The sequence below is a fragment of the Bos taurus genome, chromosome 7, assembly GCF_002263795.3.
Source record: "Bos taurus isolate L1 Dominette 01449 registration number 42190680 breed Hereford chromosome 7, ARS-UCD2.0, whole genome shotgun sequence".
Taxonomy (NCBI): domain Eukaryota; kingdom Metazoa; phylum Chordata; class Mammalia; order Artiodactyla; family Bovidae; genus Bos; species Bos taurus.
In genome coordinates, this window is record NC_037334.1 from 6,807,166 (window position 1) to 6,828,742 (window position 21,577).

The window sequence follows — 21,577 nt, forward strand, 5'->3', positions numbered from 1 at the left end:
AGCAATACGGCTGCTAATTATACCTGTAGAACCAGATTTTCAGAATCTGGAGGCCAGTGTTGATTTTGGAGGCCGCCAGCTCTGCCGTCAGACTCAGGAAGGTGTGCTCTAACATGCCTGGGATGCCCACACTGCCTCGTGTTGCCCCTTGTATGAGAGGACAGGGCTCCCTGGACGGTGCCAAGTGTGCGGACACAGGGGCTGGGGCAGCCCGGAGCTCCCAGCGCTCTCCTGGGCAGCTGCTTACAAACTGCTCCCTGGGATTTGCTTCTCCACCTCAGGACACCTGAGAACATGTCTGGGCTCAGTAAATGATCCAGATGAAGGTCCTCCGGCAGGAGAGGAGTGCAGTGAGCCACTGTCGCCTCAAGGCTTAGAAAATAAAGATGGGAGATACATTTACATGCAGTCCACTGGAAGAATTTTTTGGAAAGTGTCTCACTCAGGAATTCCACGCCTGGGCACTCAGCCCTCCAGAGATCCTGCCCAGGTAAGGGAGATGCCCAAACACACATGAGGATGAGCAATCATGCTCATTTCTGCACTGGTTGGAACAGCCAAAAATGGGCAAACCTAAGTAGCCCATGTGACGGGTTTGGCCCAGTCTGCCCTGGTTTGCCCAAGTACTGGGAGTGGAGGTCTTCTGTGTGGAGACAGGCAGGCTGCAAGTGAGATGGAATTGGCTCACATCACCCGTTCTCTGCCACCGACCACAGCTATAAAATCTGGGCAGGGCGTTTCCCTGATGGCTCAGTGGTAAAGAATCCACCTGCCAATGCAGGAGACGCAGGGTTGACCCTTGATCTAGGAAGATCCCACATCATCCCTTAGTTGCAGAGCAACTAAGCCCATACGCCACAACTGCTGAGCCTGGGAACTGTGACTATTCAAGCCCACACACCCTAGAACCTGTGCCCCACGACAAGAGAAGCCACTGCAGTGAAACGCCCGTGCGCTGCAACTAGAGAACAGCCCAAGCATTAACACAGACACAGCACGTTAATTAATTAAATAAAGTTAAAAATCAGCAACAACAAAAAACCTGGGCAGAATGCATGGGCAACTATTGGGAGACCAAAAAGGCGGATCCAGAAGAGCTGGCCGGACGGGCAGTGTCTCCCGCCCGCCGTGACGTGAAGGTGCAGCAGAGGCCTGGGAGTGGAAGTGAGCAGTGGGGTGTAGCCAGAGCTTGCAGAAGCCTCTAGTTCTGACTCCAGGGCCGGAAGGGGAACTCCTGCCGCTCAGAGGGAATACGGAAATCCCCCGTTTCTTCCCCCTTTCAGTTTTCTCACGGCTGTCTGGGGCCCAGGCAACTGAGCTGCTTTTCCAGGGGTGGGGGTGCTAAACCTAGGATTCCAGCCCAAGTGCAGACCAGCACAAGAGGAGGCATCTAGAGCCCTAAGTTTTTGGCTACAGACCCAAGAAAGGAAGGCCCAGGCAGCCAGAGAGCACAGGTATACAGCAGACAGTGAGAGGTTCAGGAGAGCAACCTCAGGAAGTTGTTTATGTCTCCAGACCTCTCTAGAACCAGGTGTGCACAGACAAGATCCTACGGCCAAAGGCCTTGAGAACCAAACTGTTCCCAGGCCCAGATGGACCGCTGGACGCTGCATATTTGGAACAGATGCAAATAGCAAAGGGCACAAAGGCTCTGAAAACTGAACTGATACTCATGGCTCATAGACTGAAACTTATGGCCTGAACCTAACCAGGTCAACTGTCAGCTAAAACAAACCAAAAAAAATCACCATTTTCAGTATAATTTAAATAAGACCTAGAATCCTACCGCAACATATAACCTAAAATTACGTAGCATACAAAGAACCACGAAAATTTCAGCTCACATGAAAATACAATCAACAGACACCAATATTGACATGGATGTTGCGATTTTATGAAGAAGACTTTAAACCACTATGGGAAAAATCGCAAATACTCTTACAACAAATGTCAAACTAGAAAGTCTCAGGAAAGAAGTAAGACTATAAGGAGAAGGATCAAATGGAAATCTTAGATCCGAAAAATACAGTAACAAACTAAAAACTCACTGGATGGGCTCAAGAGCAGAATGGAGATAACATGGTAGGAAAAGGGCCAGTGAACTTGAAAGCTGATCAACAGGAATTATCCAATCTAAACAACAGAAAGAAAGATGGAGCAGAATGAACAGAGGCTCAGAGACCCTGGGGACAATCACAAAAGGGCTACCATTTATGTTACTGGGGTCCAGAAGGAAACAAGAGTGAAACAGTAAAAACATATTTGAAGAAATGATGAATAAAAACATCTCAAGTTTGGTGAAATACATAAGTCTATAGATCCAAGGAGCTGAACAAAACCCAAACAGCAGGAACTCAAAAATATCCATACCTAGACACATCATAAACTATCTGCTGAAAACTAAAGACAAAGGAAAAATCTGAAAAGCGGCCAGAGAAAAACTACATATTATTATTACCTACAGGGGAATACTGATGTGAGTGACTGGATTTTCATCAGAAATCAGTGAGCCCAGAAGTAAGTGGTACAACGTTTTTAAGGTACTAAAGGAGAGCTGTCAACCCAGAATTTGATATCCAGTGACAGCATCCTTCTGGAAAGAAGGTGAAATGAAGACATTCTCAGATGAAGGAAAACCAAGGGACTCTAGCCTGTTGCCCTGTTCTGAAAGAACTGCTAAAAGGAGCATTTTAGACAGAAGTAAAACTGTACCAGAAGGAAACCTGGAAAACTGGGAGTGAGGGGAGAGCAGCAGGAACAGTAAATACCTGGGAAAATAAGGTAGAGAGTCTTCTTTTCCTCCTCAGTTCTTTAAAGTATGCTTGGTAATTGAAAGCAAAAATGTTTAACACTAATACGGTTTTCAGTATAGAGAGACAATTGTATAGGACAACTCTACAATGGGGTAGTAAAGTTTCTAAATTTCAAATAAAGTTGTAAAATATTAACTCTAAGTAAATGATAAGAAAGTATGTATTTTATAGCAACCACTAAAAAAAACTATCCAAAGAAAAAATGACAAGAGTGAAGAAACAAAATGGAACACGACAAGTGTTCAAGTTTAACTGGTATTTACAGAACACTCTCTCCAAAAAGGGCAGAATGTACACTTTTTTCAAATGTACATGGACATTCACCCAGACAGATCGATCATATTTTGGATCATTAATCTTAACAAACTTTAAAGAACTGACAGTAATATAAACTATATTCTCAGACAATAACAGAATTAAATTAAAAGTCAATGACAAGATAACGGAAAAATCTGTAAACATTTAGAAATTAAACAACACACTCATTAAGTAATCCATGGGTCAGTGGAAGTCTCCAGGAAAATGTGAAAATATCTTCAACAAAAATGAAAACCCAATGTTATCAGTCTAGAATACAGCTAAAGCAGTGCTTAGAGAGAAATTTATAGCATTAAATGTTTGTATTAGAAAGAAGAAAGGCTTCAAATTAGTATCTGTTGGGGGCCAGAGTGAGGTACTCCGCCCATGGCAAAGGTCATGAGGAAGGAGGCTCGACATATACAAAGGCGGGATCAAGCCTCAGGAGTCCCCCTGGAAATCCTCGAGCATCTACCCCCATAACCAGAGCCTGCCTACTTTACTACTTTGTGCTCTCACCTACACCTCTGACTTTATGAGGGGCTGTCCCCCACCACCTCTTTCGGAGAAGGAGTTAACCTAGAGCTCCAGTTAATAAAAACTCCTGGGTGTGACAAGGGTGTTTTAACCTACAAACTCCTCTGAAGGTTCTCTGGTCTGCCTGACAGCCTTGTCCGGCCACATGTGATCGCTCACAGCCTCCCAACCGTGAGAGGCACGAGATGCTTTAAACCTTCTAAAAACAGGTTCCTTAGAAAAGTTAGAAAACTATTAGTATAAGTATAATGGGCTGATTAGAAACTGTATTGGTGAAGGGTTTTTCATTTGTTGAGCCAATGTTTGTTGCTAAGTCTCCACATCCCCTGCCCTTACACACCTTAATGAGTATATAGAAGAAATAAGTATTAACCTTTGATATTAATCACGTTAGACCTTAGGCTAAGTAAATTCTTTCCTTAACTAAAACCCACTACACCCTCACCCTATAGGAATGTAACTTTATTTGGGTGGCATCTGTTTTAAGGATAATCACCCCTGGAGAAATAAGTGTCCTGGTTGACTGACCGCTGTCACAAGGAGAGGGTCATAAATTGTCAGCAGGCCCCCTGGCCAGAAGATGATGTAACACCCCTAAGACCTCTGTATACATTTGTATGAAGCACCTGACTTTGATAAAAGTCAGGACTGCTGACCCCGTGTGACTTTTGCATAACATCTCAGTGTATAAAAGTAGACCATGGAAAATAAAAAATTGGGATCAGTTTCTCGAAATACTGGTCTCCCCATGTCGCTCTCTCTCTCACTCTGGTTGAGTGTCCATCTGGAGCACGGAACCCACCATGCTTACTAATTATGCCTGGGCTTCTAAGATCCGACTGGGGAGGCCTCAGTGTCTCCTCTCCTTCGGGAGAACGGAAGGACGCCTGCGGCCTACGTAAGTGGTGCAAACTTCTTGCCTTGAAGTTTTATTGGTCTCCCGCGTAAACCAAGCTACTCAGCCTCTTTTCTCCACTGAATTTTCCTACTGAGCTATCCTCATCCTAGTACTCTTTATATCTTTGATAAAATATTTAAATAAATAGGTCGCCGATGCCGTCCCCGCTTCGAATACCCTGGATCAGCCGGGGCAGGACCCCGGCAAGTATCTTCAGTTACCACTTTAAAAAGCTAGCAAAAGAAGAGCAAAGTGAGCCAAAATCACAAGGAAGACAAAAGCAGAAGTCAATGTAATTGAAACAGAAAGACAATAGGGGAAATCGATGAAATCAAAGCCGATTCTTTGTGTAGGTCAACGAAACAGATAAACCTCTCATAAGAGTGACAAAGAGAAAAGAAAGACAACATAAATTACCAATATCAGAAATGAAAGAGCGGTGTCAGTACAGACCTTGCACATATTAAAAAGCTAATAAGGGAATACTACAAACAACACTGCATATGAACTCTGACTTAGATGAAACAGACCAATTTCTTAAAAACCGCAAAACTCACTCAAGATGAAACAGAAAACCTAATCCATCCTACAGCTGTTATATAATTGAAATCTGTAGTGAAAAATACTCTGAAAAAGAAATCTCCAGGCTCAGATAGTTTTACAGGTGAATTCTAACAAATAAAATTAAAAATAAGCAATTTGCGATAGCTTCCCCAAAATGAAATACTCAGGTGTAAATCTAACATGAAAATCTGTACATGGTAAAAACTATAAAATGTTGATGAAAGAAATAAAATATTATCTAAATATATATAGAGAGACATATATCTCATGGATTGTGAGACTTAATATACTAAAGATATCAAATCTCTCCAAATTGATTTAACAGAGTTATTTAACTCAATTCCAATCAAAACCCCAAAGCAAGTGGATTCTAAAATTCTATAAAAGGAACTAAAGAGCTAAACAATTTTGAAAAACAAGACTGTCAGGAGGATCACATTATCTGGTTTTCAGACGTACTATAAAGGTAGTTATTAAGACTGTGTGGTACTGGTGAAGAAACAGGTACGCAGATCAACGGAAAAGAACAGAAACCAGAAGCAGACTTATACAATATAGCAAATTAATTTTTGACAGAAATGCAAAAGCAATTCAATGGAGAAAGGATAATCTTTTTAAAAAAATGATGTTAGAACAAGGAAAAAAATTGTTCAATGTGCAAAAAATGGATATAAGCCTCATACCTTACATAAAATTTAACTAAAAATTGATCATAGATCTAAATATAAAACTATAATCTTTTAGAAGAAAACTCAGGAGAAAAATCTATGTGACCTTGGGTTTGGCAATGAGTTCTCAGACATGGCACCAAAAGCATAATCAGTTTAAAATTTTGGTATTTGGGGTTTTTTTCTGAATATTTTTTTTCTGTGGACCATTTTAAAATCCTTTATTGAATTTGTTATAATACTGTTTCTGTTTTGTTTTGGTTTTTTGGCTGAGAAGTATGTGAGATCTTAGATCCTCAACTCAGGATCAAACCTGTACCCCCTTCATTGGAAGGTGAAGTGTTAACCAATGGGACTGCCAGGGAAGTCCCTAAATACTTGATACGTGGACTTTCTCAAAAACTTCTGCTCTGTGAAAGAAATGCCAACAGAATGAAAAATGACAGACTCAGGAGAAAATATTTGCAAATCACACATCACATTGGATAAAGAAAAAAAAAAAGACTATCCAATACAAAGAATTTTCAAAACTCAGCAATCAGAAAACAAACTCAACTTAAAAATGATCAAAGGCATGAAAAGACATGCCTCCACAGATATATGGATGACAAAGAGGCATACAGCAAGATCATTAGCCATTAGGGAAATGTACATGAAAGCCATAACACGATAGCTAGTGGGATGACAAGAATGAAAACGCTGATCAAGGATGTGGAGCGACTGGAATTCTCATCCACTGCTGGTGAAAACGCAAACATGTTACTGGAGAACAGTTGGACAGTTGCTTATAAAGTCAAACATACACTTACCAGATGACCCAGCAATCCCACTCCTGGGTATTTGCCCTAGAGAGATGGAAACTTCTGTCTACACATAAATCTATACAGAAAATGCTCATAGCAACTCTTCACAATTGCCAAACACTGGAAACAACCCAGATGTCCTTTGATGGGTGAATGGATAAACCAACTGTGATTCACAGTATAAAATAAATGAACCAAAGAAGACATACAATTTGGATAAACAGAGCAACGTGGATGAATCTCAAGGCCATATATTGAAAGAAGTCAGATTCAAACTGACACACACTGTATGATTCCACTCACACAACAATCTCAAAAAGACACAGCTGCTGTGATCCGCAGGCGCAGCTGCTGGGGCGGGACAGGTGGGAGGGTGTGGCTACTGAGAGGCAGCAGGGGCGGGGTGTTTGAGGGGATGGAGCTGTTCTGCTGCCCGGTTATGATCATGGGTACACAAGTTTGTACATGTGCTCAAATTCACAGAAGATGTGGTCAGTTACCAACTAACAATAACTTAATAAATAAAACTAAAGAAACAAACATGCACAAAACAGTACAAACCAAACCCCAAGCAACTCCAAAAGCCAGATGTAGGAGAACTACACCTTACGCTCTCAGTTTTACACAAAACAATATCTGTCTACAAACCTACAGCAGGAGGGGCTGAAAGATGACAATGAATCCTTCTGTGATGTGGCCTTTCAGATTGCGGAGCCCTGCACTTGCCTGCTTTCTAATTATTGTTTTACTTTTGCCTGGAAGCATGCAGGATCCTAGTTCCCCAACCAAGGTCGAACCCAGGCCCCCTGAAGTGGTAGCATAGGGTCAGCCGCTGGCCCACCAGGAAGTCCTGGAGCTCTTGGCTGTCTAACCCTAGACATTTTTTTTTAAATGATATGCATGCGTTCGTTCTAAATAAGAACAAACTAATGAAGGCAAAACAAGCTCGTGTTGCAATGAGTCCCTAATGAATCCCGCTGATCTGCTATCACACAGAAACTGTTTCTCAGGGCCTTGCTAATTTTAAAAGTCAAGTTTGCTTTATTTCCAATCACGAAGAAGACACATTTTTTAAAAAAGAAAAGGAAGCCTACCAGGAGATTGACGGACTCGATGACATCCAAGAACACCTCGTTCTTCCGGTACTTGATGCCCTCCGAGCGCCAGGACACTGCATTGGTGACAGTGGCTGGGGGCCGCGGGGCCCCCGTTTCCAGCTTGTGGCCTTCTTGAGTGATGTACCTGTGGGCCCGGGCTCAGAGTTAGCTGGCTCAGGCACTGACATATTGAAAACAGCCCCTCCCTGTAGCAGGCGCCAGGAGAGGCAGGTTCTGGTTTCACCTGGGGCCATTTAACACAACAAAATCACGATTTCTAAAACCCCAACACACTCTTCAGTTACAATGAGTACAGAGTTCTCAGTCTCAGGGCAGCAAGGAGCCAGCACTGGTGAAGAAAACAAGCAGTGGGCATGAAATGCTTCCCAGCTGGGCATGCAGAGGAGACTGACCTCCCTAGGAGAGTGACCTGGTGACCCTGATTCCACTCGCTATTTAGTCAGAAGTCATGTGCCACCTGACCCTGTGGACTGCAGCCCACCAGGCTCCTCTGCCCATGGGACTTCCCAGGCAAGAACACTGGAGTGGGTTGCCATGCCCTCTTCCAGGGGATCTTCCTGACCCAGGGATGAAACCCACATCCCCTGCATTGGCAGGTGGATTCTTTACCACTGAGACACCTGGGGAACAACAGATGTGGGGTGTGCTGAAGTCACATGGCTTCTCTGAGTGCCCCTCTGCTCCCCGGTAAGATGGGAAGACAGCAGCTCTAAGTGAAATGGAAAAAAGCTCTCACAAGAGGCCTGCTTCCCAAGACGTGCTTAATCAATGGTGACCATTATTTGGTGCACAGGATTCCAAAGAAGGGAGCTTTTTCATCACAATCTCATTTATGACAGTAAAAACAAAGGCAGTGGGACTTTCCTGGTGGTCTAGTGGTTGAGAATCTGCCTTCCAACGTAGGGGACGCAGGTTCGATCCCTGGCCAGGGAACTAAGATTCCACAGGCTACGGGGCAACTAAGCCCCTGTGCCTTTACTAGAGAGCCCTCAGGCCGCAAACTACAGAGCCCACTCGCTCTGGAGCCCGCATGCCACAACTAGAGTGAAGCCTGCGTGCTGCAAGGAAGACCTCGCGTGTCCTAACTGAAACCCAAAGCCGTCAAAACTAAACAAGCATGTTAAAAACAAAAACAGAACAGCGGCAGGCGACTCCCTACAAACACAGCACCGAGCGCACGTCTGTGGACGGAAACGAAGACCCAGCAACAGGAAAAGTGCTCATGCCATGCAGTGATGCTGAGTGCAAAAGGACCCAAAGCTGCCCCAGGAACTTAGGAAACTCCTGGTGGGCTGGAGACAGGCAGGGGACCAGCGACGTGATTACACATTTGCCTCCTGCACCTCCAAACTTGCCCATGACTTCAACACATGACATAGCCCTGGCCTGACCCCCACTCACCCATCCCCGGGCCCCATCCCAGCCACTCACTCCTGTAGGATCTTGCTGTCTGTGGTCTGGGGGTAGCCGAAGTCCATGAGCTCATCCAGCAGCTCATAGATGATGACGAAGTTGTCTCGAATGCTCTCCTCCTCCAGCTCTTTGAAGTATTCTGAAAATACCTGCAGTGTTGCCGTGGGAGGCAGATCAGTGAGAGGAGAGATGAGGAGGGGATGAACGCCTACACAAGTTCATTTGCACTTCGTGCCCCGAGGCCCCTGCCAATAGCCCTTCTGTTCACAAGCTGTGTTTGCTTGGTTCCCAGGGGTGCTTGGATGAGGTCTTGGGCTCAGGGAATGTGGGCAGGCGGACAGCAGTGGCTGTCTGTGACGCGCGAGCCAGACTCGGGGTGTGCAGGGGACTGAGACCTGCTCAGAAGCCCGAGTTCCCACACCTTGCAGGCCCACTCTCCTCCTCTCCCTGACAGACACCTCCAGGCCTGGGGCCCCTTCCCAGCTTCTCTTTCACCCTGACCCTTTGCCTCTGAATCAGGAGTGATTCAGATGAGGGACAAAGGCCCCTGTGGACAGGACAAGGAGCTCTTTAGGCCTCTCGTGACCTCCCTGAACCCCAGTCTGTACAGTTGTGCCTGCAGATAAGCCTGCCCCATTTCAACAGAAAATTCACATGATGAAAGCAGGGGCACCAGGGGAGCCAAGGGGAAGAGCAACTCGACAGAAGGTCTTTCGGGAGCACAAACAAGGAAGCAGGAAGGCAACGCCAGTCACTGCTGGGAGAACCTTCCTCCTTCCCGCTTCCCCATCTCTACACCCCAGGACTGCAACTGCTGGGCTGCTCCTCAGAAATCACAAATACCGCCGACTAGCCCGCGACAGCCTGGGGATGCTGGCTGCCCCTCAGCCCGCATGTGGGGCCTCTCCTGCCCCGTGTCCTCACCGCCCCACCCCCCACTGTGGGGCAGAGGAGACTGCTAAGCAGGCTGCACACGACACCATCTGGAATATGAAAGCTTTCCTGGGCAGACCCCAAGCCTCCTGGGTCGGACTGTCCACTCTATTCAACCCCATGAAAGCCCTATGTCAGCCAGGCCCCTCCACCCCCTCCTCCCTGCTGCCTTTAGGTTCTTTTCCCACTCAGCTGCCGGAGAGGATCTTAAATCAGGTCTTGTCAGGCTCCTGCTTAAAGCCGTCCACCATCTCTCACCAGACTTGTAACAAAATCTAAACGCCTCACTAGGCCCTGTGCAGCAAGCCCTACCCTGAAGTCCAGCCCGGCCACCCTGCTGACAGCTCCACACTCTGTCCCGGAACACTGGGCACCACAGGCACTTCTGCCTCAGGGCTTTTGCACATGCTGCTCTGTCTCCCCATCTCGCTGGCAGCTGGGCCTGGCATGTGTCACCATTCTCTAAGGTGGGGCCTCAGGCCACTGTGCCTTTAGAGCTCCCCCAAGGAGATTCTGAGCAGAACTTAGCTCCACCCTCCTCCTGGTTAACCCACCTCCCTAATCCCTGACTCAGCGGGTCACTCTCCAGCCTTCCACAGCCAGCTGGGGGCACACCTGTCCTGCTCCCTCAGTCTTTTTCCTGGGGTTCCAGCTCCCCCAGGGACGCTACGGCCCTCGGGTGGCCAAGATGAGCAGGCACACCGAAGGGCAGGGCGATGGATACCCTTCACGGCCCCTGTGCCTCTACTCACCTGCACCACCTTATAGAGGAAGGAGAACACCAGCGACACGCATGCGTTCTTCTTGGAGGTGGCGACCACTGCACGGCGGCCACAGTTAAGGAGCATTCAGAGGTAGGGCTGCCACCTCCCAGACTCCCGTCCCCTGCATGTTTTGGAGCCGCCCCCAGTCACTGACTCGGCACTCAGGGTTCCCCAGCTCCTGGTCTGAGCCAGGCCTGGGCACTGTGGTCACAGACAGGGGTGGTCCCGGCTCCCAGGGGGTGCTCAGCTGACAGAGGGGCAGCAGGGGCACAGGAAACCCATCGCAGCTGCCAGGTGAGGGGCACTGCCCAGGGGAGGTGACGCCTGAGCGGAGGGCTGAAGCTCGAGGTATGGCAGAGGGCACTTCAGTAAGGTGAGCAGTCCCAGGAGAGCAGCATGACTCATCCTGGAGCGGATACCAGGAGCACAATCTGCCCTCCTCCAAAGCCCATCGCCTACAAGACCCTCCTGAGGTTCCGGGCTCCCCGGCCTGGGCCGATTCTGGCTCGCGCCTGTGTCTTTCCCCCTGAAGCAAACCTTTTGAATGAAGCCTCCATTTTCTCACCCATGGGCTTCCAGGTGGCTCAGTGGTAAAGAACCCACCTGCCAAGAAGGAGCTGTGGGTTCGATCCCTGGGTCAGGAAGATGCCCTGGAGCAGGAAATGGCAACCCACTCCAGTATTCTTGCCTGGAGAACCCCATGGACAGAGGAGCCTGGCAGGTAACGGTCCACGGGGTCACCAAGAGCCAGACATGGCTTAGCAACTGAACAATGCTAACAGCCTAACAGGGGCCCGGAAGTGGATTCACCGAGGTGAGGCGTAAACTGGCACACACTCTGGACATGGGACGTGTCCCCAGCTCCTGGGGTCAGTGCGTACTGGGAACTTCCTGTTCCTCTTTCCCTAAGGGCTTGATCACCTGGGAGAACAGCTCCTCTGCACTGCACCCTGGCCACCCCAGTGCCAAGCTGTGGAGGCAGGAGGGAGAAAGGGGCCATCTCCATCCCACTTCCAGCCTCATCCCAGCCCAGCACAGGACCTCAGGAAATGGACGCTGGGCCAATCAGGGGAGTGCTGGCTTCCCTAGTCCAGGTAACATGGGTTCCAGGTGCTTTCCAAGGAGGGGCAACGGGCACCTCCAACCCTTTGGCTGGGCTTGGAGACTGCCACCTGACAATGGAACTTGGGCTGGAGGTGAGCAGATGCCCACTCAGGCAGGGTGCGCTGAGCACTGGCATCCAGAGGGATGAGCCCTCGCCGTCTCCTCACCGGCTGCCCACGCATGGGCACCAGAGCCCCACTGGGAACTGGTCTGATGGCTCCTGCTGAGCCGGAACCGCTACTCCCCAACCCCCCACAGCTGGGCACCCATGCCCAGACCCAGGGCAGCTTCTCAGACAATTTCTTCCTGGCTCATGGGCTGCCTGCCACACTCTGCAGAGCTGCCCCCTCTAGAGAGAGGTGAAGAAACAGAGGTGCACTGCAGGGAGCCAGGCCTCAGGGCCGTGGGTAAGCGTCCCGGGCCAACACCTTCCACCCTGCAACGTGCACACACATCACGAGGGATGGCCCTGCTCTAGTGTAGCTTTGACCTGGCAAGGCTGTATGGACCCAGGATTCTGCATTCCCAGAAGGCTCCCAGGGGATGCTCTGGCCCGTGGACCACACCTTCACTAGCAAGGTCCCGTCTGTGTCCAAGAACATGGAAAAGGGGACAGAGCCCACGGTGGCTGGGCGTGTTGCACACCCACAGCTCAGCTGACACTAACAGCGCTGCAAGCAGGGGTCACTGCTTTCACTGGACTGGGGGGAGGTGAGGACCTGCCTCCACTCACATAGCGACCGGAGCACGGGGCTGTGGGCTGCGAAGCCAGGTTCTTCCTGCAGCAGTGTAGATACCAGAATGCACCTAGAAGGGTTGGCCAAAGCCACGGGATGGCCGGTCAGCCCTCCTGGATGGGAACTGGCTTAGCCAGGCCTCCCCATGGGCCTGAGCGTAGGGGGCTCTAAGATGTGGGCAGGGTGGGGAGGAACCTCTCCCCTTCTCTGTATCCCACCACCCCTCACAGTCCAGGCTTCTGCGCCCCCCCACCTCCCCATGTCCACTTCTGATCCCTGAAGTCTGCTCTCCACTCAGCAGCCAGAGAAAATGCAGAAAATGCAAATCAGACCGTGTCAGCCCTCTGCCTGAAACCCTCCCAAGACTTCCCAACACACTTCATCCAGGTGGTTTCCTACAGGGCCCTGCAGCGCACACCCTGCTGACCACGGGGCCTTGCTCCTACCATGCACCCCACTCTAGGGCTCCAGTCATCCCCACTGCAGCTGCCGAGTGAGACTTCACCCAGGCCTCGCATGCCTCGTGCCAGCAGACACCTGTGGCAGACACCTGGCCTTCCTGCAGGTCTCCACTGGGATGTTCCCTCCCCAAGCAACCTGTCCTGGCTCCTTGGACCTGTCACACTTACCCTTAGGCAGCAGGGAGCTCCAGAAGACAGGGCTGTGCCTGATGGCCCCCCGTTGGCCTGAGCCAGCCAGCCCTGCGGACAGCAGCTCTCAGTTACACGTGTGTACATGTGTGCACACACGCACACACAAGCCCATACAGGAGCCATCTCCCCCACCCCCCAACAAAGGGATACGATACAGGTTGTTGTGCTTGATCCACATGAAGCGGACTCCCCCGTGGGCCAGGATGGGTGACAGCATGCCCTCCTCCTCCTTCTCCATCAGGATGGGCATGAAGTGCTCCACCTCTGACATGTCCACGTCACCACGGTAGTTCCGGCAGATGAGTACCTGGGTGGGTGGGAGAGAGGGAAGGCACTTTCACCTCGAGTTCCACCAGCCTCTGGCCCTCCTGGGAACCCCAGTCACGCCTGTCCATCAAAGGGCCATTTGATCTCCACGCCCCAGGAACTCCTCAAGGACAGCACATACCCACGTGAACATCTACTGGGGCTACTGAGAGTCCTTGTATGGGGGCCATGGGAGGGGGCTGTGGGGCAAGAGTCCAGCACTGAATCACGGGGAGACCAGGTTAAAGGTCCTGCAGGCTCTCAATGCAGACCTTCTCCATGCCTTTCCATGTTCATGCACCCTGCTCTTCTGGCTCTGTCAGGAGAGGGACACTGCTGAGTGTGCACACCTATTAGATCCCCCGTGGCCTGAAAAGAAACCCTTCTCCTCCTCTCTCTCTCATGGGTCCAGATGTGCAGCATCACTGCTGATGGAAATGTAAAATGGGACAACCACTTTGGTAAAGTCTGACAGGTTCTCAGAAAGCTAAAATCAGCTTATAACCCAGCCATTCCTCTCTTAGGTATTTATTTATCCAAGAGAAAGGAGACCAGACATCCACATGAAGACACATGTGCGGATGCTCACAGCGCATTATTTTAAGTAGACTCAGGTTGCCGAGAATGCCAACATCCTTCAACAGGTGAGTGGAGACAAGAATTGTGTCCAACCACACTGCAGAAAACTGCTCAGCTATGAAAAGGAATGACTCCTGAGACCGGTGACAGCAGGAGGGAATTCCAGGATCACTGAGCAAAGGGAAAGAAACCAGACAATGGAATGTGATTCCACCTACACAAACACATGCTGGGAAATGGTAACAGAAAATACATTAGTGGCTGCTTGGGGACAGGCTGGACATGGATGGTGTGGGGAACCTTTAGGAAGTGACAGTGTGCCCACGGTTTTCTGGGAGTATACAATAACTGAACTCATCAAACGATATGCTTTATATGAGCAGTCAGTTACACGTAACTCACTGAAGGAAAGAGAAGGGAGTGTGAGCTACACCACGGTGAGCAAGGCTCTATTTGGAGGTGCTGCCCAAAGCAGCTGCTGCTCGCGTGCATCCCTGAGGACAGCCAGCTGCAGGACGCAGCAGTGTGCAAAGAATGACACCACTGCGCCAACCAGCCTGGGAACCGCCTGCCTCAGGACCTTTGTTGCTGCATGCTTGCTAAGTCGTGCCCGACTCTTTTGTGACCCCCACGGACTGTAGTCCTCCAGGTTCCTCTGTCCATGGGAAAATACTGGCGTGGGTTGCCATTTCCTTCCCACAGAATCTTCGTTTCGTAAAATACATTGTCTTACTGCTGCAAGCCAGAGAGAGAGAGTAGTCAAGTGAGTGACCGAGAAAGAACCTTCCTTTCTTAGTTTCTCCTTTGTGGCCTACGGGCAAGGGACCCTGTGCACTCATTGCTGTTCGGAAGGCCTCTTAGAGACCCAGCACCCAGTGGGTGAGCTTATGGGTACCTGGCCCAGGGACTATGACATACCCTCTCATATATTCTTTGCCAGAAGTATATACTACTTCATATAAATCCCCACTACTATGAAATGGACTGATATTTTTAAAGCGATGTCCGGAGAGGTGGCACCACCCGCCTGAGGTCACAGTGAACAAAAGAGAGCCCGGGTTCTAACCCCACTTCTCAATCCCTGCAGGGCCACTTCCACTCAATAAACATTGCTCTCCTGGGCTTCTGAAGCCCAGCTTCTACTCCAGGTTATCCAACTTTGGGGGATTCAATTGGCATGGAGCCCCTGAGGCCCCAGTATATTCCGAGGAAAGAGCAGGGAGCAATATATTTTGCTCACCTTCATCACACAGGCTGCAGAGGCCCACTCACTCATGCTCTCTGCCATACACTATGCAGGGCCTGGGGACACCAGGGAGACCAAGACAAACAGGGTCCCTGCACCGAGCTATTTGCTTGAAGGGAGATGAGAGACTCGGCAAGGGTGTGACCTTCAAACTGAGCCCTTAGGATACAGGTGGGATAGAGGCAGAGGGGCCAGTGGAGCTAAAGCCATGGGATGGGAGGCAGAGCCCACGGTGGGTACCTAGGAGCACTGGTTAAGTAGAGTGAGGGCAGCCTCGGACCCTGGCCCCATAGCAGCTATTCAGTAAATGTCTCTGCACTGAGCGTGGTGGTGAGGCAAACAAGGGCAGGATAATGCCCAGGTCTCTAAATGGGCACCTGTGTGGATAGCGGTGTCACTCCCTGAGAGGGAGAGAGACAGCAGGGCTGGGGGGTGGTGCAGACCTCATCTGAGGAAATGCCAAGTTTGTGACGGCTGTGAGACCTCCAGGGTGTCCTGACAGCCCGCGGATCTCCAGATGAGTGCTCCGGACTTTGGTACAAATTCAGGGGTCATTGGCACAGGGACAGAAATCAAAGCCTGCCCCTTGGGACTTCCCTGGCAGTCCAGTGGTTAAGACACTGTGCTTCCACTGCAGGGGATACAGGTTCAATCCCTGCTCGTGAAACTAAGATCCTGCAGGTGGCGAGGCATGGCCAAAAAACAGGAATGAATGAATGAGTCAAAGCCTACCCCAAGTAGAGCAACGGTATGTGAGGCATGCCAGGCCCAAGCAAGAGGAGCCAACATCCGAGGGGCGGGCAGGAGAGAAGGGGCAGCAGTGAGAGAAACGGGGGAAACAGAGACACAGCAACCACGAGGCCAATGGAAGCCTGCTGAGGAGCAGAGCAGTGGTGCCAGAAGCTGCAGAGAGGTGAGAAAGATAAGGGCAGCGAAGCGTCCTAGAGGGCTTTCCATCAGCTCAATGTGGCCCCGCTGGTTTCCTTGGAGATCAGAGGTGCTGGCTGGCAGGTACACGTGTGGATGAGAATCTACTTGATGTCCCATTACCTTCCTTTTTTATTGAACGCAGTTTCTGCAGAAGGCAGACTTTCAAAACACGAGGCCCAAGGGGAGTGGAATAACAAATGCGGGGTGGTCAGGGGGGATGGGAGGCAAACCCACCCATGGCAGCCTCTTCTGAAAGACACATATAATCAGGCTTCTCCCAGGCTACAGTCTCCTCATGGCAGCTGTTCCTTCTTGGGATCAAAGTGGTCTCCTCCCACTCTCCCCTCTGGACCCCCTTCACCCACGGCCCTCTGGGTCCCATCCTCCAGGCTCCAGCATTACCCACGACTACCCAGCCTCAGCGGGCTGCCCCTGACCCCGTGGGCCTAGTGTGACACCTGTGCGTCCACCTGACTGCCACCTGGTCGCCTGCCCAGCACTGGCATCTCCCTCCTCCAGGAAGCCTTTTGTAACCACTTATCCGGCCAGCCCACACTGAGGTTGGGCAACGGGGTTACCTGAGGGCCTCGACCTTGCTGTGGTGGCTAACTGATCATCTGGACCCATGCAGCTGCTTGGATCTGTCAGTTTCCACGCACCTCGCCTACAAGACCTCAAGGGCCATGGCGACTGTGGACCATGGGTGGTGCTGCGCTTGTCTCGTGTGTCTGCTCAGCGAGTTCACACGCTGGCCCGAGGTCATGCAACTGAGCAGCAAGGGCAGGTTTTGAGCTCAGCCCCCAACCTGCGGCATGCAAGGTGCTCATGAAATGTTCGCTGGAAGAATGAGTGATCTGAGGAGGTGGCCTATGGGACCTCTGGGGACATGGTGGCCAGGGAGGAAACAAGAACACACGCTACATGGGGTGGGGGAGTTGGAGGTGGGAGGGAAGTTCAAGAGGGAACATGTGTAAACCGATGGCTGATTCATGTTGATATACGCAGAAACCAAAACAACACTGTAAAGCAACTATCCTCCAATTAAAAATAAATAAATATTAACAAACAAACAAACATGCTACAAAAACTCAGGGAATACTGCACCCTCCCACCCCTGGGGTGTCCTGTGTCTTTCCTTGCCTCCAAGGACTCAACTTTCTCAACCTCCCGTCCTCAGAAGGGAGCCGAACACAGGGCCTCACTAGTTGTTGACTTTGGGTGGCATCCAAGGAAGTCAACCCACTTAAGGGAGGTTTGGGAAAGTACTGGGGGTGGGGAGTGAGGCAGCGAGGGCAGGCATTTCAGCTCTTCATTCCCTACTGCTTCTGGGCACACTCCTGCCCACTCCACCTGGGACTGGCACCCATGTTTCCTTCACTCACTGATGTGGGGCTGGTTAAATGTTGTTGGCCCTGTCCTATTATAGGAAGCCCTGGTGGCTCAGTGCTAAAGAATCTGCCTGTTCGTGCCTGCCAATGCAGAAGACATGGGTTCGATCCCTGCGTTGGGAAGACCCCCTGCAGGAGGGCATGGCAACCCACTCCAGTATTCTTGCCTGGAGAATCCCATGGACAGAGGAGCCTGGTGGGCTACAGTCCATGGGGTCGAAAAAAGAGTCGGATAGGACTTAGTGACTCAACAACAACAAACTGTCCTATTCTTGTTACTCCTCAATGCAAGAGACCAGGTATCACTTGCCCTCTAGCCAGGACAGACTTGAGGGAAGGCAGCAGGCCACTTCTGAAAGGCTTCAAGATCCCTCCTATAAAAAGCTTTCCTAGAAACCCCCCCAGAAAAGCCCGCTGGGAGTGGGTCCTAGGGTTCTGCTGCTCCTTCATATTTCAGCGGGGTTGTCACTCCCCCTGGGCAGTGCTTCCTTATCCCCAGTGGAGGCTGACTCTATTAGATCCTCACTGCTCCACCACAGCAATTTACCTTTATTTGTGCTTTTTAAGATGAGTGTCCCTCTCACTCACCAGATCGTGGGCTCCAGAAGGCCAAGGTTCAGGGACTGACCCTGGTTTCGCTCATCAAAGGCAGCCCAAGGCTTAGCACCCTGCTTGGCATTTAGTAAGTGCTCCTCAACTATCAGCTAAATGAACAAATGACTCTGGATTCAGCTCCTAGACCCGCCACTTTTCTGTGACCGATGTGGCCGTGAGCACTGTGTCTGTGCCTCGGTCTCTCCCTCCATGAAAATAGCACTCCCGCCAACCACCTCCCCTAGCCCTTGTAACTCAGTGTCACAGTGAACGTTAAGAAATTGCTTCAGGGACTAATACACAAAAATCGCTGCATAAAGAAAACGGGCCGAGATCCCAGAGGGCGGTACTGGCCCGAAGGTACACTGTCCCCGACACGCTTCACCACCTCTGGTCAAGGGTCGCGCAGCCCCTTGGCTCCAGGATTGGTTTCCCAGCCGGCTGCGGCCCGCGCTCTCCACCGCCTCGGGTTGCCCCGGGCCTCCACAGAGGCCTAAAACCGCCAACCCACAGAGGTGGGGATGAGGGTCGTGCAGTCGGTTATCTGGCAACTGCGGCAGCCCACCGCGTTACCTGGCAACAGGCAGGTCTCGCGGTCCTAAGACCCGTTCCTGGATACCCAGCAAAAGGGTGGAGTCCTCCGGTGAGGACAAACGGCTTCCTTGCCTAAGACCAAGGTGGCTCCCATTGGACGGCTACCTAGCAACAGGGTGGGTCCCCACGGGGCGAGGCCCCGCCGGTTGCCTGGCAACGCGGAGGGTTGGGAGCCCTTGGTACCTTGCCCTTCAGGTCCAGCACGTAGACGGCACTGGCGGACATGGCGGCTGTGGAAAGCCTCGGCAGTGGCCGAGGGCGGCGGCAACAGCGGGGACTGCCAGGCGGTGAGCCGGGCCGGGCGCACCCCGCGACAGTTCGTCTCCACTTCCGGTCGGGGGAGCCGCGCGCGAACCGTTATGTCCGGCCGAGGGGGAACAGTCAAGAATGCGCCGGCGCAGGGTGCACTGTGCACAGGCGCAGTTTGTCCGATGTGCCCTATTTCCCGCTCCTCCCTCAAGCATCCCGGAAGTAAGCCCAGAGGGGCGGGGCGGGGAGAGACCTGGAGGCGGCGGGCGGGGCCAACTGGAGCAGGGCACTGTAAGGTGCCAGGCTGGGCGAAGCCATAGCAGCTGGAAACTCCCACTTTGCAGGCCAAGTTAGGTGAGAGATCCTGGTGGTGGAACCCACCTAGAGCCATACGGAACTCACAGTCTGGTGGGGAAGTCTAGAAAACAAATATACAGTCACCAATTGTGACACACTTTATCAGTTCAGTCATTCAGTCGTGTCCAACTCTCTGTGACCCCATGGACTGCAGCACGCCAGGCTTCCCTGTCCATTACCAACTCCCGGAGCCTGCTCAAACTCAGGTCCATTGAGTCGGTGATGCCATCCAACCATCTCATCCTCTGTTGTCCCCTTCTCCTCCTGCCCTCAATCTGTCCCAGCATCAGGGTCTTTTCCAATGAGTCAGCTCTTTGCATCAGGTGGCCGAAGTACTGGACCTTCAGCTTCAGCATCAGTCCTTCCAGTGAATATTCAGGACTGATTTCCTTTAGGATGGACTGGTTGGATCTCCTTGCAGGTCAAGGGACTTTCAAGAGTCTTCTCCAACACCACAGTTCAAAGGCATCAATTCTTCGGCCTTTATGGTCCACCTCTCACATCCATACATGACTACTGGAAAAACCATAGCTTTGACTATTCGGACCTTTGTTGGCAAAGAAATGTCGCTGGTTTTTAAAATGCTGTGTAGGTTTATAGGGAGCAGTAAGATGGTTGGATGGCATCACCAACTCAATGGACATGAGTTTGAGCAAACACTGGCAGACAGTGAAGGACAAGGAAGCCTGGTTTGCTGCAGTTCATGGGGTTGCAAAGAGTTGGACATAACTTAGGGACTGAACAACGGCAACAAAGCGGGTGGTTACTTGGAAAAAGGTCAGACAAACTCTCTTAACGGCCCTAAGTCGAGTCTTATCAACAGTGCCTGTCACCTGTCAGTGTTAACACTTGTCAAGAACAAGTGTGCCAGTTTACTGCCTGAAATGATCTCTTGAACACCAAACCCCACTGAACCTAGGCAAAAAAACGTGATAAGTTAGCGGTTACCGTGGGTAATGCAGATTGTGATTCCTGATTAATCTAACTCAATTTTATCTATTTTGCTTTATGAACACTGGAGAAATGCCTGCATTTCATCCCAATGAACCATCACGGTGCCCTGGGCCCAGTCCAACAGTGTCAGAACCATTTACCCAGGCTGCCTGCCTCTCTCTTATCTTTTTATCTTCCCCATTACCTCCATTTGGGGTTTTGAAAGAGAGTTTTTGCAACTCTGTGATTATATATACTATACTTGGGGTAGAGATGTAATTACAAGAAAATCCAGAGAAGAAAAGTAGAATTGATGCTGAGCAGGGCCCTGTGGGACTCCGGGCCATGGAGGTCCTTTTGTCCCCCATCCTTGTAGGCAGAGCTCTTGGCCTCCATGACCTTCTCTGAGTTCCAAAGGGCAGAAGAGTTGCTAATCAAAGCAGCAGCAACAAAACCACCTGAGACAGGGACTCATCAAAATTAGAAGATGAACCACCTAGGACCCTGCAGAAGAAAAAATACACAACTGTTACTACCTTGATCCTTATCACATACTCAGCCTGACTATATTCCCTGCTCACTGGGGGTGGGTGGGTAGGGGGGACACAGTTCTTGAGATGCTAGCAGACTGTGTTCCCCCTTTGCCTGGCAAAGTAATAAAGCCAGTCTGTCTTTCTCCTCCATAACTGTCTCAGTATTTCTGTTTGGCACTGGTATGCAGACAGCCAAGATTCTGATGACAAATCTTTAAAGATTATCAAGTGAATCCTGGGCTGGAAGAATCCTTGCCCAATAAAGACAAAGAGCCTTTTTGACACCAACTGTCTTAAGAAATCCTATATTACCTGGCCTCATTCTTCCCTAATTTATTGCAGTGTTTTAGAAAAACATGTCTCTTTTTTAATTACAAATATCTTACTGAAGAAAAACTGAGGAAATGACAAAAGCATAAGACAAAAAGAAAAACCACCCAGGAGAGGTAACACCTTCCATTATGAAGCATTTCCTTTTCAGGCTTGCTCTGGGCCAACAAAGGTCCATACAGTCAAAGCTATGGTTTTTCCAGTAGTATGGATGTGAAAGTTGAACTATAAAGAAG

The 21,577-nt window shown here is 50.4% G+C and overlaps 1 protein-coding gene and 1 long non-coding RNA gene across 5 annotated transcripts in view; one reads left to right on the top strand and one right to left on the bottom strand.

Moving 5' to 3' along the window:
- AP1M1 (adaptor related protein complex 1 subunit mu 1) overlaps window positions 1–19,330 on the bottom strand; it is a 29,604-nt gene extending 10,274 nt beyond the window's left edge. Inside the window, 5 exon segments of one of the 4 annotated variants that reach the window (NM_001045884.2) lie at window positions 7,675–7,822; window positions 9,130–9,260; window positions 10,797–10,864; window positions 13,453–13,609; window positions 19,123–19,330. In NM_001045884.2, coding sequence (NP_001039349.2) covers window positions 7,675–7,822; window positions 9,130–9,260; window positions 10,797–10,864; window positions 13,453–13,609; window positions 19,123–19,164 — 546 coding nt within the window. In that variant the 5' untranslated portion in view covers window positions 19,165–19,330. 4 annotated transcript variants of the gene reach the window in all.
- Window positions 19,331–19,360: 30 nt separating this feature from the next.
- Window positions 19,361–21,161, top strand: LOC132345682 (uncharacterized). Its single transcript, XR_009495149.1, has 2 exons — window positions 19,361–19,542; window positions 20,855–21,161. It is a non-coding gene; the product is annotated as an uncharacterized lncRNA (long non-coding RNA).
- The last annotated feature ends 416 nt before the right edge of the window (window positions 21,162–21,577 follow it).